The following is a 26954-nucleotide window of genomic DNA, read 5'->3' as shown; positions in this document are numbered from 1 at the left end:
CCACTTCTTTTTATGCTGTTAACCAATGATTTAGATGATGGAATAAATGGCTTTGTTGCCAAGTTTGCAGATGATACAATGATTGGTGAAAGGGCAAGTAGTGTAGAGGAAACAGTTAGGCTGCAGAAACACAGTTTGAAAGGGCAAGAGAGAGGCAAATGAAATGCAATGTTGGAAATGCATGGTCATGCACTTCGGTAGTAGAAATAAATGTGCAGACTATTTTCTAAACGAGGTGAAAATCCAAAAATCTCAGATAGAAAAGGACTTGGGAGTCCTTGTGGTGAGGAAGGCATTTAATTCAATTCAAGAGGTCTAGAATACAAGAGTGAGAATGTGATGCTGAGGTTTTACAAGGCAGTAGTGAGGCCTCACCTTGAGTATTGTGTACAATTTTGGGCTCCTCATCTAAGAAAAAATGTGCTGGCATTGGAGAGTCTTCAGAGGAGATTCACAAGGATAATTCCAGGAATGAAAAGGTTATCATACAAGGAATGTTTAATAGCTCTGGGGCTGTACTCAGTGGAATTTAGAAGGATGAGGGGGGATCTCATTGAATCCTTTCAAATGTTGAAAGGCTTAGACAGAGTAGATGTGGAAAAGATATTTCCCATGGTGGGGAATCTAAGATAAGAGGGCACAGCCTTAGGATAGAGGGGTGTCAATTTAAAACAGAGATGCAGAGAATTTTCTTTAGCCAGAGGGTGGTGAATTTGTGGAATGTATCACCACAGGCAGCTGTGGAGGCCAGGTCATTGGGTGTATTTAAGGCAAAACTGATAGGTTCTTGATTGGACATGGTATCAAAGGTTTGGGGAGAAGGCCAGGCAGCAGGTCTGAGGAGGGGAAAAAAGGATCAGCCACGATTCAATGGAGGAACAGACTCGTTGGGCCGAATGGCCTAATTCTTCTCCTAAGTCTCATTTAGTACATCTGCAATCTCCTTGTCCCTTGTTATTCTTTCTCCAACCTCATTTTCTAGCGGTCCTATAGTCACTCTCATCTCTTTTATTTTTTACATATTTGAAAAAGTTTTTGCAATCCACTTTGATATTGTTTACCAGCTTGCTTTCATATTTTATCTTTTCTCTCCAAATGATTCTTTTAGTTGCTCTCTGTAAGCTTTGAAAAGCTTCCCAATCCTGTATCTTCCCGTTAATTTTTGCTTTGTTGTATGCCCTCTCTTTTGTTTTTACATTAGCTTTGACTTCCCTTGTCAGCCATCATTGTACTATTTTGCCATTTGAGTATTTCTTCACTTTTGGAATATATCTGTCCTACATATTCTTTCCAAAAATGCATGCTATTGCTGCTCTTTTGTCATCCCTGCCAGCAGCTCCCTAAAATTTACTTTAGCCAACTCCTTTCTCATACTACTGTAATTTCCTTTACTCCACTGAAATACTGTTACATCAGACTTTACTTTCTCCCTTTCAAATTTCAAGTTGATCTCAATCATACTGTGATCTCTGACTCCTGAGGGTTCTTTTGCCTTAAGCTCCCTAATCATCCCTGGTTCATTACCCAATCCAGTATAGCTGATCCCCCAGTAAACTCAATGACAAACTACTCCAAAAAGACATCTTGTAGGCATTCAACAAACTCATTCTCTTGAGATCCACTTCCAACCTAATTTTCCAAATTATCCTGTATGTTAAAATCTCCCATCACTATCATAACATTGACCTTTTGACACAACTTTTCTATGTCCTGTTGTAATTTGTGGTCCGCATCCCAGCTACTGTTGCCATCAGGGTCCTTTTACCCTTGTAGTTTCTTAACTCAATCCACAAGGATTCAACATCTTCCAATCCTATATCACATCTTTCTACTGATTTCATGCCACTTTTTACCAGCCACCCCCTCTGATACAAATGTAACCTTGGACAATCAGCTCCTAACTACAACCAACCTTTAGCCATGATTCATTGATGGCCACATGATACCTGGCAATGCAACAAGATCATCCACCTCATTTCTTACACTCCGTACATTGAGATATAACACTTTGAGTACTGTATTTGCTATACCCTTTTTGATTTTGCATCCCTAATGCACTGATACTCATCCTGCTGGTGAGGGGATAGAAACATAGAAACATAGAAAACCTACAGCACAATACAGGCCTTTTGGCCCACAAAGCTGTGCCGAACATGTACTTTAGAAATTACCTAGGGTTATCCATAGCCCTCTATTTTTCTAAGCTCCATGTACCTATCCAGGAGTCTCTTAAAAGACCCTATCATATCTACCTCTACCAGTGTCGCTGGCAGCCCATTCCACGCACTCATCACTCTCTGAGATAAAACTTACCCGTGACATCTCTGTACCTACCTCCAAGCACCTTAAAACTGTGCCCTCTCATGTTAGCCATTTTAGCCCTGGGAACAAGCCTCTGACTATCCTCTCATTATCAAGATCAATGCCTCTCATTATCTTGTACACCTCTATCAGGTCACCTCTCATCCTCTGTTGCTCCAAGGATAAAAGGCTAAGTTCACTCAACCTATTCTCATAAGGCATGCTCCCCAATCCAGTCAACATCCTTGTAAATCTCCTCTGCACCCTTTCTATAGTTTCCACATCCTTCCTGTACTGAGGTGACTAGAACTGAGCACAACACTCCAAGTGGGGTCTGATCAGGGTCCTATAAAACTGGAACATTGCCTCTCGACTCTTAAACTCAATCCCATGGTTGATGAAGGCCAATACACCGTATGCCTTCTTAACTACAGTTAACCTGCACAGCAGCTTTGAGTGTCCTATGGACTCGGACCCCAAGATCCCTCTGATCCTCCGTACTGCCAACAACTTCACATCTATCTGGGTTGAACTTCATCTGCCATTTTTCAGCCCAGTTTTGCATCCTATTGGTGTCTCGCTGTAATCTCTGACAGCCCTCCATACTATCCACAACACCCCCAACCTTTGTGTCATCAGAAAATTTACTAACCCATCCCTCCACTTCCTCATCCAGGTCATTTATAAAAATCATGAAGAGTAGGGGTCCCAGAACAGATGCCTGAGACACAACACTGGTTACTGACCTCCATGCAGAACATGACTTGTCTACAACCACTCTTTGCCTTCTGTGGGCAAGCCAATTCTGGATCTACAAAGCAATGGCCCCTTGGATCCCATGCCTCCTTACTTTCTCAATAAGCCTTGCATGGGGTACCTTGTCAACTGCTTTGTTGAAATCCATATACACTACATCTACTGCTCTACCTTCATCAATGTGTTTCGTCACATCCTCAAAAAATTCAGTCTCATTAGGCCTTTGACAAAGCCATGCTGTCTTTTCCTAATCATATTACGCCTCTCCAAATGGTCATGAGTTCTGCCTTTCATGATCTTTTCCATCAACTTAGCAACCACTGAAGTAAGACTGACTGGTCTATAATTTCCTGGGCTATCTCTACTCCCTATTCTTGAATAAAGGAACAACATCCACAACCCTCCAATCCTCTGGAACCTCTCCCATCCCCATTGATGATGCAAAAATCATTGCCAGAGGCTCAGCAATCTCCTCCCTTGCCTCCCACAGATGATAGTGTTGAATGCAGAGTGATAGTCAGTGAAGATCATCCTGATGTATGAATCTACAGTTGACTGAAGAGCCTACAAACTGGCATCTGCTGTTGACCTGTTGTAACTAAAAGGAAATTAGAGCAGATCCAAGTCACTCCTCAGGCAGGAGTTACAGAGTCATAGAAAAATACAGCACAGAGACAGGCTCATTTTGCCCATCTGGTCTGTGCCCAACCATTTAAGCTGCCCACACCCATTGAACTGCTACAGGATCATAGCCTCCATACCCCCCACCATCCACGTACTATCCAAACTTCTTTTAAGCATTGAAATTGAAGTTGCATACACTACTCGTGCTGTCAGCTAATTCCACATTCTCACAACCCCCCTTGAGTGAATATACTTCATTATCAACCTCTCAAAGCACTTCATCACAATGGATGTAAGTGCTACTGGATGACAGTCACTGAGGCATGTTGCCACCTTCTTCTTGAGGACCAGTATAATTGAAGCCTGCTTGAAGAAGGTGGATATCTCAGACTGCTGAAGTGAGAGGTTAAAGATATCAATGAACACCACAGTAGTGAACACTGTTTCTATTGGCAACACATTCTACACTTGCACCATCCTCTGAATAAAGAAGTTTCCCCTCAGATTCCCCTTAAACCTTTCATCTTTCACCCTTTAGTTCTAGTCTCACCCTCCCTGAGGAGGAAAATGCTGCATGCTTTCACCCCATCTATACCCCTCATGATTTTGTATACGACTTTAAGGTCTGCCCCCATTCTCCTTCCAATGCTATGTTCTTGATAGCCAGTGGGATGAAAGAGACAGCAATAAGAATGATTTTGATTTTATTACAGATCAACGTGATGGTGAGAACTACTGTGAAGGCCACATCACACTCAGGTAAATACAGTAATTGGGCTTTAATCTCATGTTAACCTTCTAACTTTCAGGTTTAGCAAGCAACGAGTTAGGAAGTATGCCTATTGTTTAAAGATGTATCAGAAAACCTCAGACCCTCTGCTAATGGAGTTTAGCAGCAGGCAAACAAGCCCTCCAGCCCTTGTGTCCATGCTGACCATCAAAACTCCATTCCATACTAATCTGATGTATTGGCATTTGGTACCTGACCTTAGAGATCTCTGTGCCCATGAGTGAGTTCCTGCTTCCACAAGGTGGTGGGAGATCCCAACCATTTTCTGGCTGAAAGAGTCCTCCCCCTAAACCTTTACTTCAAATCAACATCTAACTTCCAGTGGAAAACTTGCTCACTGTCCACCTGACCTATGCTCCTCGTTATCTGATATGTAGATTGTTCATCAGGATGCCCTTGGATATTGTGCACAGTTCTTGTTTCCACACTGTAGGATACGGTAACGTTATGAGAGCATGCAGAAGAGATGGAATAGAGGGTTGTAGTTATAAGGAGCGATTGGATAGGCTGGGGTAATTCTCACAAGAACAAAGAGGGCTCAGACCATAATACCATAAGACCAGAAGAAACAGGAGCAGAATTAAGTTGTTCAGCCCCTCAAGTCTGCTCTGCCATTCCATCAGAGCTGATTTATTATCATTAGAGTCATAGAGCACAGAAAATGGTCCTGTGTCCCATCTAGTCCATGCTGAACCATTTAAACTGCCCACTCCCATCAACCCGCACCAGGATCATAGCTTTCTATATCTCTACCATCCATTTACCTATACAAACTTCTCTTAAACGTTGAAATCAAGCTCACATGTATCACTTGTGTTGGCAACTCATTCCACACTCTCACGACCCTCTGAGTGAAGATAGTTCTCCTCATGTTCCCCTTAAACTTTTCACCTTTCACCTTAAGCCATGATCTCTGGTTGAAGTCCCACGCAACCTCAGTGGAAAAATCTTAGTTGTATTTACCCTATCTATACCCCTCTATCAAATCTCCTCTTACTCTTCTAGGTTCCAAGGAATATAGTCCTAACTGTGAGGGGTATGTGAGCTCGATTTCAATGTTTAAGAGAAGTTATTCCCCATTCTTCTTTACAAAACTGCTCAAGGTGTGTTATATTGCATGGAAATCATGAGTGAACAGCCCTTTACAAATCCAGCCACAAATTCTCAATTGGATTGAGGCCTGGACTCTGACTTGGCCACACCTGGACATTAACTTCGTTGCTTTTAAGCCATTCCTGTGTAGCTTTGGCTTTGTGCTGGGGGTCATTGTCTTGCTGGAAAACAGATCTCCCAAGCTGCAGTTGTTTTGCAGACTGCATCAGGTTTTCCTCCAGGGTTTCCCTGTATTTTGCTGCAGTCATTTTACCCTCCACTGCTGGTAGTGGTAGTGGTGGTGGAAGCGGATACAATAGGGTCTTTTAAGAGCCTCTTAGAAAGGTACATGGAGCTTAGAAAAATAGAGGGCTTTGCGCTAGGGAAACCCTATACAGTTTCCAGAGTAGGTTACATGGTCGACACAACATCGTGGGCTGAAGGGCCTGTAATGGGCTGTAGATTTATATGTTCTACGTTCTATGTTACCTCTACCTTCACAAACCTTCCAGGGCCTGCTGCAGTGAATAATGCAGCTGCAACCATGCTTCAGGGTAGAGTTTTTGATGATGTGTAGTGTTTAGTCCAATGGCCTAAACACTACATTTCATGTACACATGATGTGTACATCTACATGTGTGATGTAGAGAACACATCAATGGCTCAGTTTTGGTTTCATCAGACTATAGAACCTTCTTCCAGCTGACATCAGAGTCTCCCACAGGCCTTCTGGCAAACTCTAGCTGAGCTTTCATGTGAGTTTTTTCAGCAGTGGCTTCTCTTTGCCACTCTCCCTTAAAGCTGTGACTGGGTGAAGCACCCAAGCAACAGTTTTTATGTGCACAGTCTCTCCCATCTCAGACACTGAAGCTTGTAATTCCTCTAGAGTTGTCTCAGGTCTCATGGTGGCCTCCCTCACTAGTCTCTTTCTTGCACGGTCACTCAGTTTTTGAGGACGGCCTGCTCTTGCCAGATTTACAGCTGTGCATATTCTTTCCACTTCTTGATGATTGACTTAACTGTACTCCAAGGGATATTCAATGGCTTGGAAATTTCCTTGTATCCACCTCCTGACTAGTGCTTTACAATCATCTATTTGCGGAGTCGCTGGGAGTGTTCTTTTGTCTTCAATGTGTAGTTTTTGCCTGGATACTGATTCACCAGCAGTTGAACCTTCCAGATACAGGTATGCATTTACTACAATTGAAACACCTCGACTGTATACAGGTCTCCAAAAACAGATTTCCATTATGTAACTTCTAAAACCAACTGGCTGAACCAGTGATAATTTGTGTATCATATGAAAGGGGGTGAATTCTTATGCAATCAATTATTTTGTGCTTTATATTTGTAATTAATTTAGATCACTTTGTAGAGACCTGTTTTCACTTTGATAGGAAATAATCTTTTTCTGTTGATCAGTGTCAAAAAAGCCAAATTGAATCCACTGTGATTCAATGTTGTAAAACAAAAAACATGGAAACTTCCAAGGGGTGTGAATACCTTTAACAGGCACCGTATAAACAAATAGCACTAAATAACGAGCATGAAGTAACAAGATAAAGAATCCTTAAAGTGAGATAATCAGTTGTCGGAACAGCAGAATTAGAATGAGTGTAGTTATCCACTTTTGTTCAAGAGCCTGATGGTTGAGGGGTAGTAACTGTTCTTCAACCTGGTAATGCAAGTTCTGAGGCACTTGTACCTTCTACCTGATGGCAGCAGTGAGAAAAGAGCATGGCCAAAGTAGAGAAGATCTTTGATGATGGATGCTGCTTTCCTATAACTCTGTTTCATGTAGATGGTTGGGAGGGTTTGCCCGTGATGTATTTAGCTGAATCCAATATCTTTTGTAGGATATTCAGCTCAGAGGCATTGGTGTTCCCATACCAGCCCATAAAGCAGCCAGTCAGTCCACCCTCCCCCACATATCTAGAGAAGTTTACCAAGTTTTTTGGTCATCTGCCGTATTTCCGCAGATTCCTGAGGAAGTAGAGGTGCTGTTGTGCTTTATTTGCAATTATATTTATATGCTGGGTCCAGGACAGGTCCTTTGAGATAGTAACACCCAGGAACTTGAAGTTACTGACCCTCTCCACCTCTGATCCTCCAAATATTACTGGATCATGGACTTCTGGTTTCCCTCTTCTGAAATCTACAATTAGTTCCTCAGTCTTATTGACAGTGAGTGAGAGGTTGTTGTTAATATACCACTCAGCCAATTTTTCAATCTCCCTCTTTTATGCTGATTCATCATCGCTGTTGATACAGCCCACAACAGTGGTGTCATCAACAAACTTGTATATGTTGTTGGAGCTGTACTTAGCCACACAGTCATAGTGTAAAGCAAGTAGTGCAGAGGGCTGAGCACATATCCCTGTGCTGATGGAGATTGGAGGGGATGTTTTTGCCAATCCAAACTGACTGGGGTCTGCAGGTAAGGAAATCCTGGATCCAGTTGAACAAGGGGGTATTGAGGCCAAGGTCTTGGAGTTTACTGATTGGTATTGAAGCGATTATGGTATTAAATGCTGAGTTGTAACCAACAAAGAGCATCCTGATGTATGTATCTTTGCTGTCCAGATGTTCCTGCTTGTGTAAAGGGCCGATGAGATAGCATCTGCTGTGAACCTGTCGCTTCAGTAGGTGAATAGAGCAGATCCAAGTTGCTACACAGACAGGAGCTGGTATGCTTCAACACCAGCCTCTTAAAACACTTCATCACTATGGATGTTTGTGAAACTAGGTGATAGTCATTGAGACAGGTTAACACACTCTTCTGGGGCACCTGTATGATTGAACCCTGTTTGAAGCAGGGGGGCCCAGGGCGATAAAACACTCCTCATTTTACAAGCTTTTCAATCCTGAAAACTGAAAGGTCTTGAGGTGGGTGTCACCTCGACCAGATATACTACATACCAGAGTCCTGAGAGAGGTTTCTGAAGAGATGACGGATGCATTGGTCATGATCTTTCAAGAATCACTTGATCCTGGCATGATCACAAAGGACTGGAAGATTGCAAATGTCCCTCTACTCTTTTAGAAGAGAGGAAGGCAAAAGAAAGTCAGCATGGTTTCTGTAAAGGGAAATCTTGCCTGACAAACCTGTTAGAGTTCTTAGAGGGAAAAAACAAGCAGGTGGACAAAGGAGAGGCAGTGGATCTCATTTACTTGGATTTTCAGAAGGCATTTGATAAGGTGGCACACATGAGGCAGGAGACAGGGAGTGGGAATAAAGGTTGGCTGTCAGTGACTAGTGGTGTTCCTCAGGGGTCAGTATTGGGACCGTTACTTTTCACATTGTTCATAAATGATTTGAATAATGGAGTTGATGGCTTTGTAGCAAAGTTTGCAGATGATACAAAGATAGGTGGAGGGGTAGGTAGTGCTGAGAATGGGCAAAAAAGTGGCAGATGAAATGCAGTGTTGGGAAATGTATGATTATGCATTTTGATTAAAGGAACAGTAGAGCAGACTATTACCTAAATGGGGAGAAGATTCAAACATCAAAGGTGCAGAGGAACTTCAGAGTCCTCATGCAAGAAGGTTAATTTACAGGTTGAATCTGTGGTAAACAATGCAATTGCAACGTGGGCATTTATTTCAAGGGGAATGGAATATAAAAGCAAGGAGATAATACTAAGGCTTTATAATTGTACAGTCAGACCACAATTGGAGTATTGTTAACAGTTTTGGGACCCATATCTCAGAAAGGATGCATTGTCATTGGAGAGAATCCGAAGGAGGTTCATGAGGATGATTCCGGGAATGAAGAGAGTAAGATTCCAGGAATGTGCAGTGTATAAGAAATAAGGTGGATGATCTTGTTACATTATTACAGATTGCCAGGTTTGATGTTGTGGCCATTACTGAATCGTGGGTGAAGATGGTTGTAGTTGGGAGCTGAATGTTACATTGGAGGGATAGGAAGGTAGGCAGAGGGGGTGCTGTGGCTCTAGTGGTAAAGAATGGCATCAAATCAGTAGAAGATGTAACAGAGGATTGGAAAATGTTGAATCCTTGTGGGTTGAGTTAAGAAACTGCAAGTGTAAAAGGACCCTGATCGCAGTTATATACAGGGTTCCCAACAGTGGCTGGGAGGTAGACCACAAATTACAACAGGAAATAGAAAAGGCATGTCAAAAGGAGAATGTTATGATAGTCATGGGAGATTTTAACAAGCAAGTCGATTGGGAAAATCAGTATGGTAATGGATCTCAAGAGAGTGAATTTGTTGAATACCTAAGAGATGGCTTTTTAGAGCAGTTTGTTGTTGAGCCTACTGGGGGACCAGCTATACTGGATTGGGTGTTACGTAATGAACCTAAGGTGATTAAGGAACTTAAATTTAAAGAGCCCTTAGGAACCAGTGATCACAATATGATTGAATTCAACTTGAAATTTGATAGGGGGAAGTGAACTCTGACGTAGCAGTATTTCAGTGGAGTAAGGGAAAGTACAGTGGTATCAGGGTCAAAGTAAACACAACCACAGCTGACAATGGAAGTCAAAGCTAATGTAAAAACAAAAGAAATGGCATACAACAAAGCAATAATTAGTAAGAAGATGGAGTATTGGGAAGCTTTTAAAAACCTACAGAGAATAACTAAAAGAATCATTTGAAGGGAAAAAATGAAATATGAAAGCAAGCTAGCAAATAATATCAAAGTGGATAGTAAAAGCTTTTTCAAGTATGTTAAAAATAACAGAAATGAGAGTGGACATAGGACCGCTAGAAAATGGGGCAGGAAAAGTAATAATGGGGAACGAGGAGATGGCAGATGAACTAAATGAGTCTTTTGCAAAGGCCTTCACTGTGAAAGACACTAGCATTGCACCAGATGTTGTTGTGTTTTAAGGAAGAGAAGTGGGTGCAGTTACTGTTACAAGGTGCTCAAAAAGCTCAACGACCTAAATGTATATCAGTCACCCACACCAAATGAACTGCACCCCAGGGTTCTGAAAGAGGTAGCGTTAGAAATTGTGGTGGCACTAGAAATGATCTTTCAAAAATCAATGGACTCTGGCAAGGTGCCAGAGGAGTGGAAAATTGCAAATGTCACTCCACTCTTGAAGAAAGGAGGAAAGCAGCAGAAAGGAAATTATAGACCATTTGGCCTGACTGCACTGGTTGGGAAAATGTTACAGTCAATTGCTAAGGATGAGGTGATGGAGTACGTGGTGACACAGGACGAGATAGAACCACATCAGCATGGTTTCCTTCAGGGAAAATCGTGCCTGATGAAACTGTTGGAATTCTTTGAGGAGATTATAAGTAGGATAGTGACTAGTCGTGTTCTGCAGGTGTTGATTTTGGACCACTTCTTTTTATGGGGCTGTATATATGATGATGAAATAGATGGCTTTGTTGTCAAGTTTGCAGAACTTCTCACATCTAAACCTTTCAATATTCGGTAGGTTTCAATGAGATTCACCCATACTCTTCTAAATTCCAGTGACTACAGGTTCAAAGCTGCCAAACACTCCCCATATGTTATCCATAGGACCATAAGACATAGGAGCAGAATAAGCCATCCGGTCCATTGAGTCTGCTCTGCCATTCAATCATGGCTGATCCTCTTGTTTTCTCCTCCTCAACCCCAGATAACCTTTTCATTCCTGGAATCATCCTTGTGAACCTCCTCTGAACCCTCTCCAATGACAGCACATCTCTTCTAAGATGAGGGGCCCAAAACTGCTCACAATACTCAAGGTGAGGCCTCCCCAATGCCTTATAAAGCATCAGCATCAAATCCTTGGTCTCGTATTCTAGACCTCTTGAAATAAATGCTAACATGGCATTTGCCTTCCTCACCACCAACTTGACCTGCAAGTTAACCTTTAGAGTGCTCTGCACAAGGACTCCCAAGTACCTTTGCATCTCAGATTTTTGTATTTTCTCCCCGTTTAGAAAATAGTCTGCACATTTATTTATACTACCAAAGTGTATGACCATACATTTTCCAACATTGTATTTCATTTGCCACTGTCTTGCCCTTTCACCTAATCTGTCTAAGTCTTTCTGCATCTTACCTGTTTCCTCAACATTTCCCGCCCCTCCACCAATCTTCATATCATCTGCAAACCTGTCAAGAAAGCCATCTAAATCATTGGTTAACAGCATAAAAAGAAGCGGTCCCAACACCAAACCCTGTGGAACACCACTAGTCACTGGCAGCCAACCAGAAAAGCATCCTTTTATTCCCAGTGGCTGCCTCCTACCAATCAGCCAATGCTCTAACCATGTTAGTAACTTTCCTGTAATACCATGGGCTCTTAACTTGGTAAGCAGCATGTGTGGCACCTTGTCAAAGACCTTCTGAAAGTCCAAATATACAACATACATTGCATCTGCTTTAGCTATCCTACGTGTAATCTCCTCAAAGGATTCCAACAGGTTTGTCAGACAGGATTTTCCCTGAAGGAAACCATACTGACTTTGTACTATATTTCCTGTGTCATGAAGTACTCCTTCACCTCATCCTTAACAGTTGGCTCTAACATCTTCCCAACAACTGAGGTCGGGCTAACAGGTCAATAATTTCCTTTCTGCCACCTTCCTCCTTTCTTAAAGAGTGGAGTGACGTTTGCAATTTTCCAGTCCTCTGGCACCATGCCAGAGTCCAACGATATTTGAAAGATCATTTCTAATGCTACCGTAATCTCTGGCGCTACCTCTTTCAGAAGCCTAGCATGCTCTTCATCTGTTCTGGGTGACTTATGTATCTTCAGGTTTTTCAGCTAATTTAGCACCTTCTCTCCTGTAATAGTAACTGCATCCACTTCTCTTCCTTCACACAGTACAACATCGGGCACACTGCTAATGTCTTCCACAGTGAAGACTGATGCAAAATAGTTAGTTAGTTCATCAGCCATCTCCTTGTCCCCCGTTATTATTTCTCCTGCCTCATTTTCTAGCGGTCCTATGTCCACTCTCATTTCTCTTTTATTTTTAACATACTTGAAAAAACTTTTTACGATCCACTTTGACATTATTAGCTAGCTTGCGGTCATATTTCATTTTTTCTTTTCAAGTGATTTTTTTAGTTGCTCTCTGGAGGTTTTTAAAAATGTCCCAATCCTCTATCTTCCCACTTATTATTGCTTTGTTGTGTGGCCTTAATTTTACTTTTACAATAGCTTTGACTTCCCTCGTCAGCCACAGTTGTACTACTTTACCATTGAGTATTTCATCATTTCTGGAATACATATGTCCTGCAGCTTCCTCATCCTTCCCATAAACACACACCATTGCTGCTCTGCTGTCATCCCTGCCAGCATCTCCTTCCAATTTACTTTGGCCAACTCCTCTCTCATACCACTGTAATTTCCCTTACTCCACTGAAATGCTGCTACATCAGACTTTACTTCCTCCCTATCAAATTTCAAGTTGAACTCAATCATACTGTGATCACTGACTGCTGAGGGTTCTTTTAACTTAAGCTCCCTAAATGCCTCCGGTTCATTACATACACCCAATCCAGTATAGCTGATCTCCTAGTAGGGTCAACAACAAACTGCACTAAAACCACATAGATGAAGGTAGAGCAGTAGATGTAGTGTATATGGATTTCAGCAAGGCATTTGATAAGGTACTCCATGCAAGGCTTATTGAGAAAGTAAGGAGACATGGGTTCCAAGAGGAACATTGCTTTGTGGATCCAGAACTGGCTTGCCCACAGAAGGCAAAGAGTGGTTGTAGATTGGTCATATTCTGCATGGAGGTCGGTCACCAGTGATGTGCCTCAGGGATCTGTTCTGGGATCCCTACTCTCCGTATAAATGACCTGGATGAAGAAGTGGAGGGATGGGTTAGTAAATTTGCTGATGATACAAAGGCTGGGGGTGTAGGTCCTATCAATCTGAGCAAACCCTGTCATTTCAGACAGCACCCTCACCATAAGTTTGTCACCGGCTGTGTATGGGAGGACTATCTCCGGCTCTCTCTGATCAGCAATGTGTTGCTGTTGTTTTACTTGGTCCTTAACATCCCCATGTAACCTTACTAAATAGGCAGTTGTAGTTTCTATCTGTTGCAATCACTTGCAATTTCTGTTGCTTCTTCTCTCTGAATTTCCACATGCAACTTTCAGTCAGAGCGATTCTGACAAAATGCACAGTTTCTTCCCGGGCGTGAAAGGCTTGTGAATGATTGTAATCACAGCTGAGGTCTGGCTTGAGTCTCCAGGGTTCTCGACCTGATGCTACCTGACCGCAACAGGTGCTCTCCAAACAGATACATGTCTGTAAAACTTCCCACTGAAAAATCTCCTCTAATTCCCACAGAATGTAAAACATAAATGACGGATACAAGTTAAACAGTACACGCTTAAAACCGCAGAGTGCCTACTCCACTATCTGATACTTCTGTGCATCTAAGCTCAAGATGTCTGCTGTACTCCTTTGCTTGTAACTGTTACACTAAGGCACACACTCGCAAACATGTATCCTACATTACAGTTCTTGAATTGAACAATCACACGCCCACAAGCCTCTTGAACCTTCAGTAACCACCCTTCGCAACCCGCCTTACCAAATTACCACAGTATGTTTAGTCTCTTACATTAACACACAAGCACACACTCAAACATGACCTTCATATCTACCAGTTCAGCTTCTCGTTGTGTTCATGATACCTAGCGATTCCATAACCACCGACCTGAACAGGTCCAAGTGTGAGTGCTAATTTTAAAAATACTCACCCACTTCAACTGCTGAGATTGCTGGCCCACATGATGGGTCGCAGGAAGGTATCCCTCTCCTGACGTCAAATGTTGTTGTGTGAATCAAGTCACCAGTGGGAAATACTGGTAGGTATGAAGCAGTCACTTTATTTGACAAAATATCACAAATAAGCTGACGGCTTTTGGCATCACAGGAGAGAGAGACGAGAGAAAGAGACCCTTTTGGAGGAAGAGGAAGGATGTGATTGTACTGGAGAAGGTGCAAAGGAGATTCATTGGGATATTGTCAGACAGAATAGGCTAGGTTTGCTTTCTTAAGAGTAGTAATGGGTGGGCTGAAGGACTAGGTAGCTGGTATGGGAGTACAAAATTAAAAGAGTATAGTTCATCTGTAGAAATTTTAACCTTTGGAGTGGTGTGAGGTGTAAGAACAGGGATAACAGATTTGCAGAAGAACTTTTTTTTACCTGAAATCTGGAACACTCTTCCTGAGGCGATGATAGAGGCAAGTACAATCAGAGCATACAAGAGGTATTTTGATAGGCACTTGCCACATCATGGCGCTGAATGGCTGGATGCTAGGAAATGGGTTTACTAAAGATAGGAAGGCAATGTCTGGCATAGACATGATGAGTTCAGGGGATTATTTCCATGCTGTGCGGCTCTGTGAGGGTATATTGTCAAACACACTGCCCATTGCTAGCAAGTATATAGTTGATGTTGAAATTCTCATTCTTAATAATTTTAGAGACTTTAAAAATTCAACTGAAAGTGTGATTGGTTCAGGCGTTAAATTTCAGTTAACAGAAATCCCAAGAGTTCATATTGTGCTGGATTTGCCCCTTTTTAAAATATCTTACTGTACATGAGCCCATGGGAACTAAGTGAATATTAGACATTGTAGCGAAAGATGGACTCTTCTTCTCAGTGGTCATATAAATTATGATTTATTGTTTTCCAAATTTGATATATTTGAATGTATCTGGCAAACTAAACTATTTTTTATTGTTATAAACTTTAGCAATTTTGTTATAACCACTCGCAGTGGTATTATTTTGATTTAAATGGGTAATTTCCATAAGTTGATAGGCTTATCAACTGTGTGGATATTCCTCACATTTGCAAAAGAAGAGTCCAAATGATCTAACATAAATTAGAAATGGTGCTGTTAAGGGCAAGATCCTTAACAGTGTTGCTGAGCTTGGGATGCATGCTCATAGTTCCTTGAACTTGGCTACATGGGTCGGTAAGATGGTTACAAAGTCTCATAGAATGTTTCCATTTATTACTAGAGTCATTGAGTTGAAAAGTCATGAAGTTATGCTGTAACTTTATAAAACTCTGGTTAGGCCAAATCTGGAGAATTGCATACAGCTCTGGTCTCCCCACAATAGGAAAAATTTTGGGGCTTTGGAAAGGATATAGAAGAGGTTGACCAATGGCACTGGATGACTCCAGACCTGCTGGAAGTGTACAATGTTATGTGTCTGACTGGCAGTTATCAGACCCCATTACCGTCATTTACAAGCGGAAGGGGACAGGGATAGCATCAGGAATTAGAGACTCATCTTGTTGAATTTAGTCTACAAGATGCTGCTCAAGATCATCGTCAACAGGGTTAAGCCCATTGATTCCAGAGTAGTGGAATTCATTTATTGTGGGATTGAGTTTAGGAGCAGAGAGGTAATGTTGCAGCTATATCGGACCCTGATCAGACCCCACTTGGAGTGCTCAGTCCTGGTTGCCTCACTGTAGGAAGGATGTGGAAACCATAGAAAGGGTGCAGAGGAGATTTACAGAGATGTTGCCTGGATTGGGGAGCATGCCTTATGATAATAGGTTGAGTGATCCTGGCCTTTCCTCCTTGGAGCAGCGGAGGATGAGAGGTGACCTGATAGAGGTGTATAAGATGATGAGAGGCTTTAATCATGTGGATAGTCAGAGGTTTTTTCCCAGGGCTGGAATGGCTAGCACATGAGGACGGTTTTAAGAAATAACCGGGCAGACTATTTTTTAAATGGGGAGAGAATACAAAGTTCTGAGATGCAATGGGATTTGGGAGTCCTCGTGCAGGATACCCTTAAGGTTAACCACCAGTGTGGTCTCACCAGAGATTTGTAGACTTGTAACATGACCTCTCTACTCTTGAACTCAATCCCCCTGTTAATGAAGCCTAGCATCCCATAGGCCTTCTTAACTACCTTATCAACCTGTGCAGCAACCTTGAGGGATGTATGGATTTGAACCCCAAGGTCCCTTTGTTCATCCACACTCTTAAGTAACTGACCATTAATCCTGTACTCAGTCTTCTGGTTTGTCCTTCCAACATGCATCACTTCACACTTGTCCGGATTGAACTCCATCTGCCATTTTTCTGCCCAACTCTGCATCCTATCTATATCCTCTTGTAACCTTCAACCACCTACAACTCCATCCACAACTCCTCCAATCTTCATGTCATCCGCAAACTTACTCACCCATCCTTCCACCTCTTCATCCAGGTCATTTATAAAAATCACAAATAGCAGGGGTCCCAGGACAGATCCCTGCGGCACTCCACTAGTCACGGATCTCCAGGCAGAATACTTTCCTTCCACAACTACCCTCTGCTTTCTTCCTGTAAGCCAATTTTTTATCCAAACAGCCAAGGTTCCACTTATCCCACGCCTCATGACTTTCTGGATGAGTCTGTCATGAGGAACCTTGTCAAATGCTTTGCCAAAATCCATGTAGACCATATCCACTGCCCTACCCTCATCAATTTCTTTTGTTACCTCTTCAAAAAACTCAATCAGTCTCGTGAGGCACAATCTTCCCTTCACAACACCATGTTGACTATTCATGAGTAGACTGTACTTCTCCAAATGCTCATAGATCTTATCCTTAAGAATCCTTTCCAGTAGTTTGCAGACCACCGATGTAAGACTCACCGGTCTATAGTTCCCAGGTTTCTCCCTATTACCTATTTTAAACAAGGGAACTACATTTGCCATTCTCCAGTCCTCCGACACTTCCCCTGCAGCCAAAGAGGATTCAAAGATCATAGCTAATGCTCCTACGATCTCTTCTCTCTATTCCCACAACAACCTGGGGTAAATCATATCTGGCCCTGGGGATTTATCAATCTTAATGTTTTTAAGAAGATCCAGCACTTCTTCTTCCTTAATCTCCACATTGTCCAGCACACAGGCCTGCTCTACTTCGACCTCATCCTGATCAAGATCCTTTTCACTTGTGAATACTGAAGCAAAGAATTCATTTAGGACCTCCCCACCCTCCTCTGCCTCCAGGCACATGTTGCCCTCTTTATCCTTTAGCGGTCGCACCTTCGTTCTCGTCATCCTCCTATTGTTACATACGCATAGAACGCCTTGGGGTTCTTAATCCCACATGCCAAGGCCTTCTCATGCCCCGTTCGAGCTCTCCTAAGTCCTTTCTTTAGCTCCTTCCTGGCTACCCTATATTTCTCATGAGCCCCTCCTACTTCCTGCTTCTTATATCTAACATATGCTTCCTTTTTCTTCTTGACGAGTTGCCTCACATGTTTCGTCAGCCACGGCTCCTTTTTCCTACCATTTTTTCCTTGTCTCAGTGGGACAAACCTATCCTGAACCCAGCGCAAGTGGTCCCTAAACTTCTCCCACAATACTTCTGTGCTTTCCCCTTTGAACATCTGTTTCCAATTTACTCTCACTAGTTCCTGCCTCATCCCTTCAAAGTTAACCCTTCCCCAGTTATGCACTTTCCCATTATGTCTGTTTTTATCCTTTTCCAGAGCTATGCTGAAGCTGAGGGAGTTGTGGTCACTCTCACCAAAATGCTCCCCCACCAAGAGGTTTGTTACATGACCAGGTTCATTACCCAGAACTAGATCCAGTATGGCCTCTCCTCTCGTCGGCCGGTCCACATACTGTGTCAGGAATCCTTCTTGAACACACCTGACAAATTCAGCCCTATCTATCCCCCTTGCACTCAGGAGGTGCCAGTCAATACGAGGGAAGTTGAAATCACCCATAACTACTACCCTGTATTTCCTGCACCATTCTAAAATCTGTCTGCTTATCTGCTCCTCGGTGTCCCAAGGGCTATTTGGGGGCCTATAGACTACTCCCAGAACAGTGATTGATCCCTTCCTATTTCTGACTTCCACACAGACTGACTCCGTTGACACTCCTTCTGCAGCATCCTCCCTTTCTATAGCCGTGATACTATCCCTGACCAGCAATGACACTCCCTCCCCCCTTTTCTACCCCCATTCTATTCCTTTTAAAACACCTGAACCCCGGGACCTGCATCATCCAATCCTGCCCTTCAACCAAGTTTCAGTAACGGCCACAACATCGTTGTTCCACGTACTAATCCATGCTCTAAGTTCATCCTCCTTGTTCCTAATACACCTAGCATTGAAATAGACATATTTCAACCCCTTTAACTGGCTACAATTATGTTCTGTCCCCTGCCTGTCCTTCCTCATCAACTCCGAACTCTTAGCATCATGCCCTTGTCCTTCTACCTTAATTCCTGCACTCACATTCTGATTCCCACCCCCCTGCCAAACTAGTTTAAACCCTCCCCAACAGCTCTATCAAACCTGCCCGCCAGGATATTGGTCCCCCTGGGATTCAAGTGCAACCCGTCCTTTTTGTACAGGTCACACCCATTCCAAAAGAGGATCCAATGATCCAGAAATCTGAATCCCTGCCCCCCACTCCAATCCCTCAGCCATGCATTTATCCTCCACCTCATTCTATTCCTATTCTCACTGTCACGTGGCACAGGCAGTAATCCCGAGATTACTACCTTTGAGGTTCTGCTTTTCAACTTCCTTCCTAACTCCCTGTAGTCTTCTTTCAGGACCTCTTCCCTTTTCCTATCTATGTCATTGGTACCAATATGTACCACGACCTCTGGCTGTTCTCCCTCCCACTTCAGGATATCTTGGATGCGATCAGAAACATCCTGGACCCTGGCACCTGGGAGGCAAACTACCATCCAAGTTTCTTTCCTGCGTCCACAGAATCGCCTATCAGACCCCCTGAGTCCCCTATCACCACTGCCTTCCTCTTTTCCCTACCCTTCTGAGGCACAGGGTCTGACTCTGTGCCAGAGGCACAGCCACTGTCGCTTCCCCCAGGTAGGCTGTCCCCCCCAACGGTACTCAAACAGGAGTGCTTATTGTCAAGGGGTACAGCCACTGGGGTACTCACTAGTACCTGACTCTTCTCCTTCCCCCCCCCCCCCCCCCGACTGTGACCTACTTGTCTGTCTCCCGTGGCCCTGGAGTGACCACCTGTCTGTAACTCCATCACCTCCTCACTCTCCCTGACCAGACGAAGGTCATCGAGCTGCAGCTCCAGTTCCCTAACACGGTCTCTTAGGAGTTGCATCTCGATGCACCGGGTGCAGATGTGGCTGTCCAGGACGCCGAGAGACTCCAGGACTTCTCACATCTGACACCAACCACAGAAAACTGGCCTCACACACATACTACCTCCTTTAGCAATCAACAACTGCCTCACCTCATCCGGTTACCACCGAAGCCCATTGAGCCAAAGCCCTTCCACTCTGCTGCCCCCTCCCAACGCTGCCGCTGGGTATGGCTGCCTTCTTTTTAAACCGTTCGCGCTCAACTGGCTGACGTCACACGCCTGCGCAATCTGGCCTCTCTCTTCCCCCGAGAACTCAAAATGTCTTCCCGCTGGAAATCCTTAGGTGCTCTCCCGTTGCCTTCTTCCTCCGAATCAAAAACTTCTGCAGATTCTTTGCCCTTTTTAAACCGTTCGCGCTCAACTGGCTAACGTCACGCGCCTGCACGGTCTGGCCTCTCTCTTCCGCTGAGAACTCAAAATGTCTTCCCGCTGGAAATCCAGTTTCTGCTCCTTTGTCTTATGGTCTTATGGTTTTAAGGTGCTTGGAAGTAGCTACAGAGGAGATGTCAGGGGTAAGTTTTTTACGCAGAGTGGTGAGTGCGTGGAATGGGCTGCCAGCGATGGTGGTGGAGGCGGATACGATAGGGTCTTTTAAGAGACTCCTGTACAGGTACATGGAGCTTAGAAAAATAGAGGGCTATGGGTTACCCTAGGTAATTTCTAAGGTAAGGACATGTTCGGCACAGCTTTGTGCTGTAGGTTTTCTACGTTTTTATGTTTCTAAAACTATCTCTTAGGCATTCAACAAACTCACTCTCACTTGATCCATTACCAACTTTAATCAACGTGCATGTTAAAATATAACTGCCATCAATGTCCTTTTACCCTTGCAGTTTCTTAACTGGATTCAACATTTTCCGTCCTATGTCACATCTTTCTACTGATTTGATGCCAGTCTTTACCAGTCGAGCCCCATCACCCCTTCTCCCTACCTTCCTATCTATCTGATACAACATGTTACCTTGGACATTCAGCTCCCAATTACAACCATCCTTCAGCCACGATTCAGTGATAGGCACAACATCATTCTGATCTCTCCTTTCCCTAACCTTCAGTAGGACTCTGACACCCTGAATCACCAAGAAAAGACCAATTTACCCAAATCTTCTCTTTATCTTCTCACTCTGAAATGCAACACTATCTGTCGAGGGTTGGAAATTTGACTCCCTGAGTTTTAAGTCTCACTGTGCCTTTTTGCCAAGGCAATCACTGTTTCCAATGTAATGAAGGGTCTTGGTCCAAAATGTCAACTGTTTAGCCTCCTCCATAAGTGCTGCTTGATATGCTGAGTTGCTTCAGGTTTTTCTGTGGGTTGCTAAAGTAATTACAAAATCCAGCTCACTAGTTGGCCAATGATCAACCTGGGGCTCCAGTTCAGTGAAACACCAAAGCAACAACTGACAGAGCTTTTAAAGTTACAATTTTTCTGAAATATTTCACATCTTGAATGGAAAATTCAGAGAAGTTTATATACAATCTTTTGATTAATCAGTCTAGACCAGGGGTCCCCCAACCTTTTTCATGCCATGGACCAATGCCATTAAGCAGGGAATCTGTGAACCCCTGGTTGGGATCACCTGATCTAGATAGATGGGAAATTATGCTGTAGTATGCTGCAGGGTCCTGCAGTTAAACAACATCCAGACCTGTCAAGCACTGCTCAAACAACAATGACGATTTATGTGGCTCTTCCCTGGGTAATTGACCAAGCAGTTTCTCATTGGCTGCAAGGTTCCAATGGAGGAACCTCACCAGGGACTCACTCATTACAGGCCAGGTTACTATTCAGCTGAAAGGGCAGTTTGTTGTTACAACAAATCTCTGTTTTTCTGTCACTGATCAGTAATTACTTGGATTAAGTCATGAAATACTTAATCCAGCCTCCTGGGCGGCCACGTCTGCACCAGGTGCATCAAACTGCAGCTCCTTAGGGACTGGGTTAGGGTGATGGTGGTGGAGGCAGATTCGATAGGGTCTTTTAAGAGACTCCTGGATATGTACATGGAGCTTAGGAAAATAGAGGGCTATTGGTAACTCTATGTAATTTCTCAAGTACGTACATGTTCGGCACAGCATCGTGGGCTGAAGGGCCTGTTTCTAAATACAAATGAAAAGGCTTCTCAGCTTCAGTACTTTGTCTGGGCCAATGAAATATGGGCACATCTGTACCCAAGCTGTGATGAGCAGCTGATCTGAAGAGTAATGGAGGATGAAAGGTTAGATCTGATTCTTTAAAACCTTCTAGGCACCATCCCACTCCTGGTTAGTTCCAGAATCATCAGTCAGATGGGTGAGATCCACACTTCATACACGCACTGTGACATGGGTATGAATCTGTGGCTACTAATTTCCATTTTATTCTCCTTGTATTACAGTTGCTTCACAAGTGCGCCACTGAGCAGAACTTCTCAAGTCCACACAAGAAAGAACACATACCAGCTGGATAATGAGCGTAATTACGGTACGTTCCTGGGTCTCTGTCATGGTGGTAAGGGCTGCAACCTCTGTGTTGGGATAGCGGTGTGGGTTCTCAGAACCAGTGATCAGAAGAGATGAGAAAGCTGTTGAGTAGATAATGAGGAAAGATGTGGAGAGAGCTGGCAGATCTGGAGATAAATGCCCTCTCACCACGGTCAAGGTTAATGGGATCTTCCAATGCCACACAACAGCCAGTCAACCACTAAACACACATAGTCTCACAGCCACCTCAATCACCCAGTAACAGATTCACCAGTCAAGGCAAGTAGTAACATTTGAGAATTAAGAGGATACAGATGCTGGAACATGGAGCAACAAACAACTTGCTGGAGGAATCAGTGGGCTGAGCAGCTTCTTTTGGGGAAAGTATGTGTTGACATTTTGGGTTGAACCACTGCATCCAGTGGGAGTGGAGAGGAGTAGAGGGTCTGGTGGGTGGTACGTTAACAGAGGATGACATGAAGGATAATGGGCAGGTGAGGAAGGGGAGAGATGGAGTTGGAAGACAGAGGCAGATGGGTAAGAGATTGAAGCAGACAAGGAGCAAAACATGACCTTTTGGAGGAACTCAGTGGATCAAGCAACATCTGTGAAGGGAAATGAAGGCTTTGGTCAAGACCCTCCGCCAGGACTAAAGGTCACGTGGAGGTGGAGTCAGAGGATTAAATGGAAGACAGCTGCAAGAGGGAGATAAGCAGAAATGCAAAGGGAAACCTGATCAATACAGAAGGTGATAGTGAGAAGCATTAAGGGGAAGGTGAAAGGCAGGTGGAAGTAGATGGGGGATGAGGTACAGTGGATGAAACATCGGTTGATGGAATCAGGAGAGGGAAGAAAATGGATGGTGATGGGTAGGGTAGAGTGTGGTCTGGGAAAGGGACAACACAGGAGCATCGGTAACGAGAGAGGGAAACACGGAGGCCCTTCCTCACCAGTGACAACAAAGTATCCAACCACCCATGTCACTCACTGACCCCTCCCTCTGCAAACAGAAGTGCAAAATATGTGCCTCAAACTGCAACAAGGCAGGAGGACACACAAATTAGAGAGGATGCCTGCAGCTGCTAGTGCGCCACCCTGCTGGTACAGGAATGGCCAACTGCATAAACTGTGCTGGGCTGGAATACTCGGAGATGAAAATCATAAATGAGTCACCCAGACTGGAGCAGCCACTTGGACTCCCCAGCTGCTCCCCCACACTCCTCAGATCCTTCGGGAAATTTGGTGACCAGTTCTCAGGAACGTGAGAGCACCTAGAGGGAGTATGTGCAAACTCCTCCCATACTGCACCCAAGGACAGGATTGAGTCGGTACTGTTACAGAGTAGCTCTTCCTTGTGTCTCCCCCTGGTGTGGGGGTGTGGCTAGCTCATCTTTCCACACAGTGATATCACTGGTCCAACTGCCTAAGGAATCTGTGTCTCCTGAGGTTCCCAGAGCCTCTGGGAAGATAAGCAGTCAGCAATTCCCAGGACTCTCTTGTGTGTCTTACCTTTACAGGGTGCATGTGGACTATTGCTTAACACACCCTAACCATTGGAAGTAGCTCAAACTCAGAGCCTAATGCTACTGTGATGAATGTCCTACTTTGAATGGCCATTAACAACAAGAAGGCCCTAAGACAAAATTGTAACAATGTCAGTTCAAATCTCACTCCAGACACCAGTGAAAGAATGCTGCATGAATAAGATGTTAAATCAATGCTCCATCAGTACTGTTTTTTGCAAAAATGTGAGGATCTCTCCATTATTACCCTTAAATCTCTGATCTTCATTCTGATACAGAGAATGCAGTGAGCAAGTCAGACACCCAAGACAATGCATCCCACGACTATGAGCAACCACCTGACTTTGAGCCAACTACCTCTCAGGATTACATCAACGTTGAGCCAGAAAATGAAGACAACTATGATGATGTGGTTGTTCCAGATTCGTTGAATGGAGATTATGAGAATGTTGAGTCTGTGCCAGCTTTCTAAAATAATCAGCCAATAAATCAACTGTATCCCTCACCATAGCTCTGTTGACCTTCCATCTCAATTGATATGGGCAATGGGTTCACCCAGTGAATCTGGTTCTGCGCTGCTTACCTTAGGTCTTTGCCTTCCTGCTCGGGATGGATTTGTTGGTAAACCACTGACAAATGGGCTTGTTCAATAGGCTACCAACCTCTGCTCAGCGAGAGTGAATCCACCCTACCCTTATCTTGGGGAGAGGAAATCCAGCTTCTCCAATCTTCCAGCACAATCTTAGCCCCTCACTCCTTGGTCTAAACCAGTGAACCACTCCCATATCTTTCTCATTGTTTGATATCATTGATAGTCAAATATAACAGCTGGGGCCCAAAATTGCTTTAATTCTCCCTGAAAAACATTCATCACCTTATTCAAAAGGAAACCAAATTATAATCTTTCTACTTTCATCTCATGAGCCATGGGAAACCTATGCTGGACAAAGAGAACAGAGTGGACATTGGATTACTGACTTCACACTGGAAGAATTAAAACAATTAATTACCTGCTTTGCTCCTCTCATAGCCTCAACATTCCACAGAGCTGGAGGGAAGAATGACTTCAATATCTGAGCCATTGACCAGATGGTTTTCTACCTGGGAGATAGAACCAAAATGCTGAGGCGATACATTTACTTGAGAACAGACAAGTTGCAGAGTTGGGATGGGTGGCATCACCAGATCTTTCTATCTCTAAATTCATCATTTGAATCCCTCTTTGAGTTCCACAGTGCCCAATGGGCTGGAAGGGATGGGTCTTCATACACAGGGCTTTGTACTCTGGGCCCATCATACACTTGTGTTAGCTTGCATCTATACTAACCCTGAGTCCCAATCCCAGCACTCCATACTCTTCAATGTTGTGGGCTCCAGATTCTAAATGTCCCCCTGGCTGATAAAACAGCTCTACCTCAACTCCTTCCTAAGTCCCCTTACCCTAAACCTATCCCTCACCTTCACTCTGAGGAGAAGTTTCCTCCTGCTTGTGCTGCCTATGCTTCAGATAATTGTGCCTAGTCCCTCTCAGCTTCCTCCAAAGTCCCCTGGTACCTCACCTGTTACAAAAGATGATTTAAATATCTCTGCTAGGGCCTTAGCAATTTCTGCACTTGCCTCATAGGGTCCGAGGAAACATCTTGTCAGGCCCTGGGGATTTATCCCCTTTATTTGCCTCAGGGCAGTAAAAGCCTCACTTCTGATGTTTTGCCTCTCTTCTCTAGACTCCCTGTCCATCTCCTGAGTAAATGCAGATACAAAAAATTCATTTAAGGCCTCCACCATCTCTTTTGGCTCCACACATGGATTACCATTTTGATCTTCCAGAGGACAAATTTATTGTTTGAAATCTTTTTGCTCTTAACATATCTGTAGAATCCCTAAGGATCCTCCTTCACTTTGTCCACTAGGGCAGCTTCATGCCTATGCCTTCTTTTAGGCCTCCTGATTTCTTTCTTAATTAACTCTCTCTCCTCAGAAGTGAAAGTAGCTCCTCCAAGTAACATCCTGTGGTGAGTTCGGTGCATCCTACATGAGAGTGAAAACAAGAACTGTGCAACTCAAGCTGCATTTCACATTGCACAGAGTCCATCTATTCACCCAAAGCCTACCATTCTTTGTGTTTGTCCTACCCTTATCAGTCCTCTCACCTCCCACTTTCAAGGATAAAGTTCTACCTGTATTGCTCCTAAATTATCAAAATCATATTCTGTTGCTAAGATTATCCTCTGCATATTTGTAACTTGAAAACATTAAAGTAATTCAAATGAAGATGCAGGAGTCCAAAAATGCATGTCTAACTTTGAGTTTACTTTTTGCAAGGCGTGCACATATCACATGGTGGTGTGATGACATATGCAATTAAAATATTTTAATGTATAACTTATAATTAATTATTTAAATGAACAAGAATTCTTAATTAAGCTCTATATATATATATACATACACAAGATAACTCAAATATTAGTGAAATATTAACTAAACAACACTCCTCCCTGCTTAGCTATAATCTCCAACACAATGTAAAATACATCTCAACTATATGTACAGTATGTTATATAATACAGCTACCACATACAGACATCCACAGCATAGTAAATATAAAAATGTGCCATTCAGGCTGAAAGATTTCATCACTGTGGAGGCTTTCTGATTCATGGAGGATAATACTTTTCCTGATCAGCTTTTTGTCTCCTACCTGAAGTTCATGCAATAATCTGAATACACACAGAGTAGATTCTGGTTCTTCATACCCACAAAGTTTGAATGCTTTCAACTTTCCTGAAGCTCCTTGAATTCTCTTCTGGCTTAAAACCAAGCCACTGCCTGATTAACATATCGGAAGCTTTCTCAGATATGTTACCTACAAAAACTGTTGTAGTCAGACCACTGCCTTCATCACTTTCGTGCTTCCTCTAAACAGCATTGTCCTTCCTTGGTCCAATAAGCTTTCCCGCCAAAGGCACAGAGATTGGCGTGTTTGCCAGTGGTTCATGGAGTTCAGCACAGTTGTGAGATCATTCAGTAGCTAAGCCAATGATTGGATACAAATACAGACAGAGCAAAGAGTAAATTGTACCACAGAGGCATAAATCAAAAGGATGAAGAATGCAGGACTGAAGTTGCGGTATTTAAATGTGCGTAGCATTAAGAATAAGGTGGATGAATGTGCGGTACAATTAGAGATTGGTCGGTATGATGTTGTGAGCATCACTAAGTCATGGCTGAAAGAGGACCATAGTTGGGAATTTAATATCAAAGGATATACTTTATATAAAAAAGGACAGGCAGCAAG

General features: G+C 43.4%; 1 protein-coding gene across 2 annotated transcripts in view; it reads left to right on the top strand.

The window, feature by feature from the left end:
• LOC140731910 (uncharacterized) overlaps positions 1-25930 on the top strand; it is a 78899-nt gene extending 52969 nt beyond the window's left edge. For both annotated transcript variants that reach the window (XM_073053885.1, XM_073053883.1), the window contains 3 exons: positions 4395-4440; positions 22052-22137; positions 23938-25930. In XM_073053885.1, coding sequence (XP_072909986.1) covers positions 4395-4440; positions 22052-22137; positions 23938-24131 — 326 coding nt within the window. In that variant the 3' untranslated portion in view covers positions 24132-25930. The remainder of the gene's footprint in view (positions 1-4394; positions 4441-22051; positions 22138-23937) is intronic.
• Positions 25931-26954: the final 1024 nt, after the last annotated feature.

This window comes from Hemitrygon akajei, chromosome 8, assembly GCF_048418815.1.
Source record: "Hemitrygon akajei chromosome 8, sHemAka1.3, whole genome shotgun sequence".
Taxonomy (NCBI): Eukaryota; Metazoa; Chordata; class Chondrichthyes; order Myliobatiformes; family Dasyatidae; genus Hemitrygon; species Hemitrygon akajei.
This window is presented reverse-complemented; position numbering and strand designations above follow the sequence as displayed.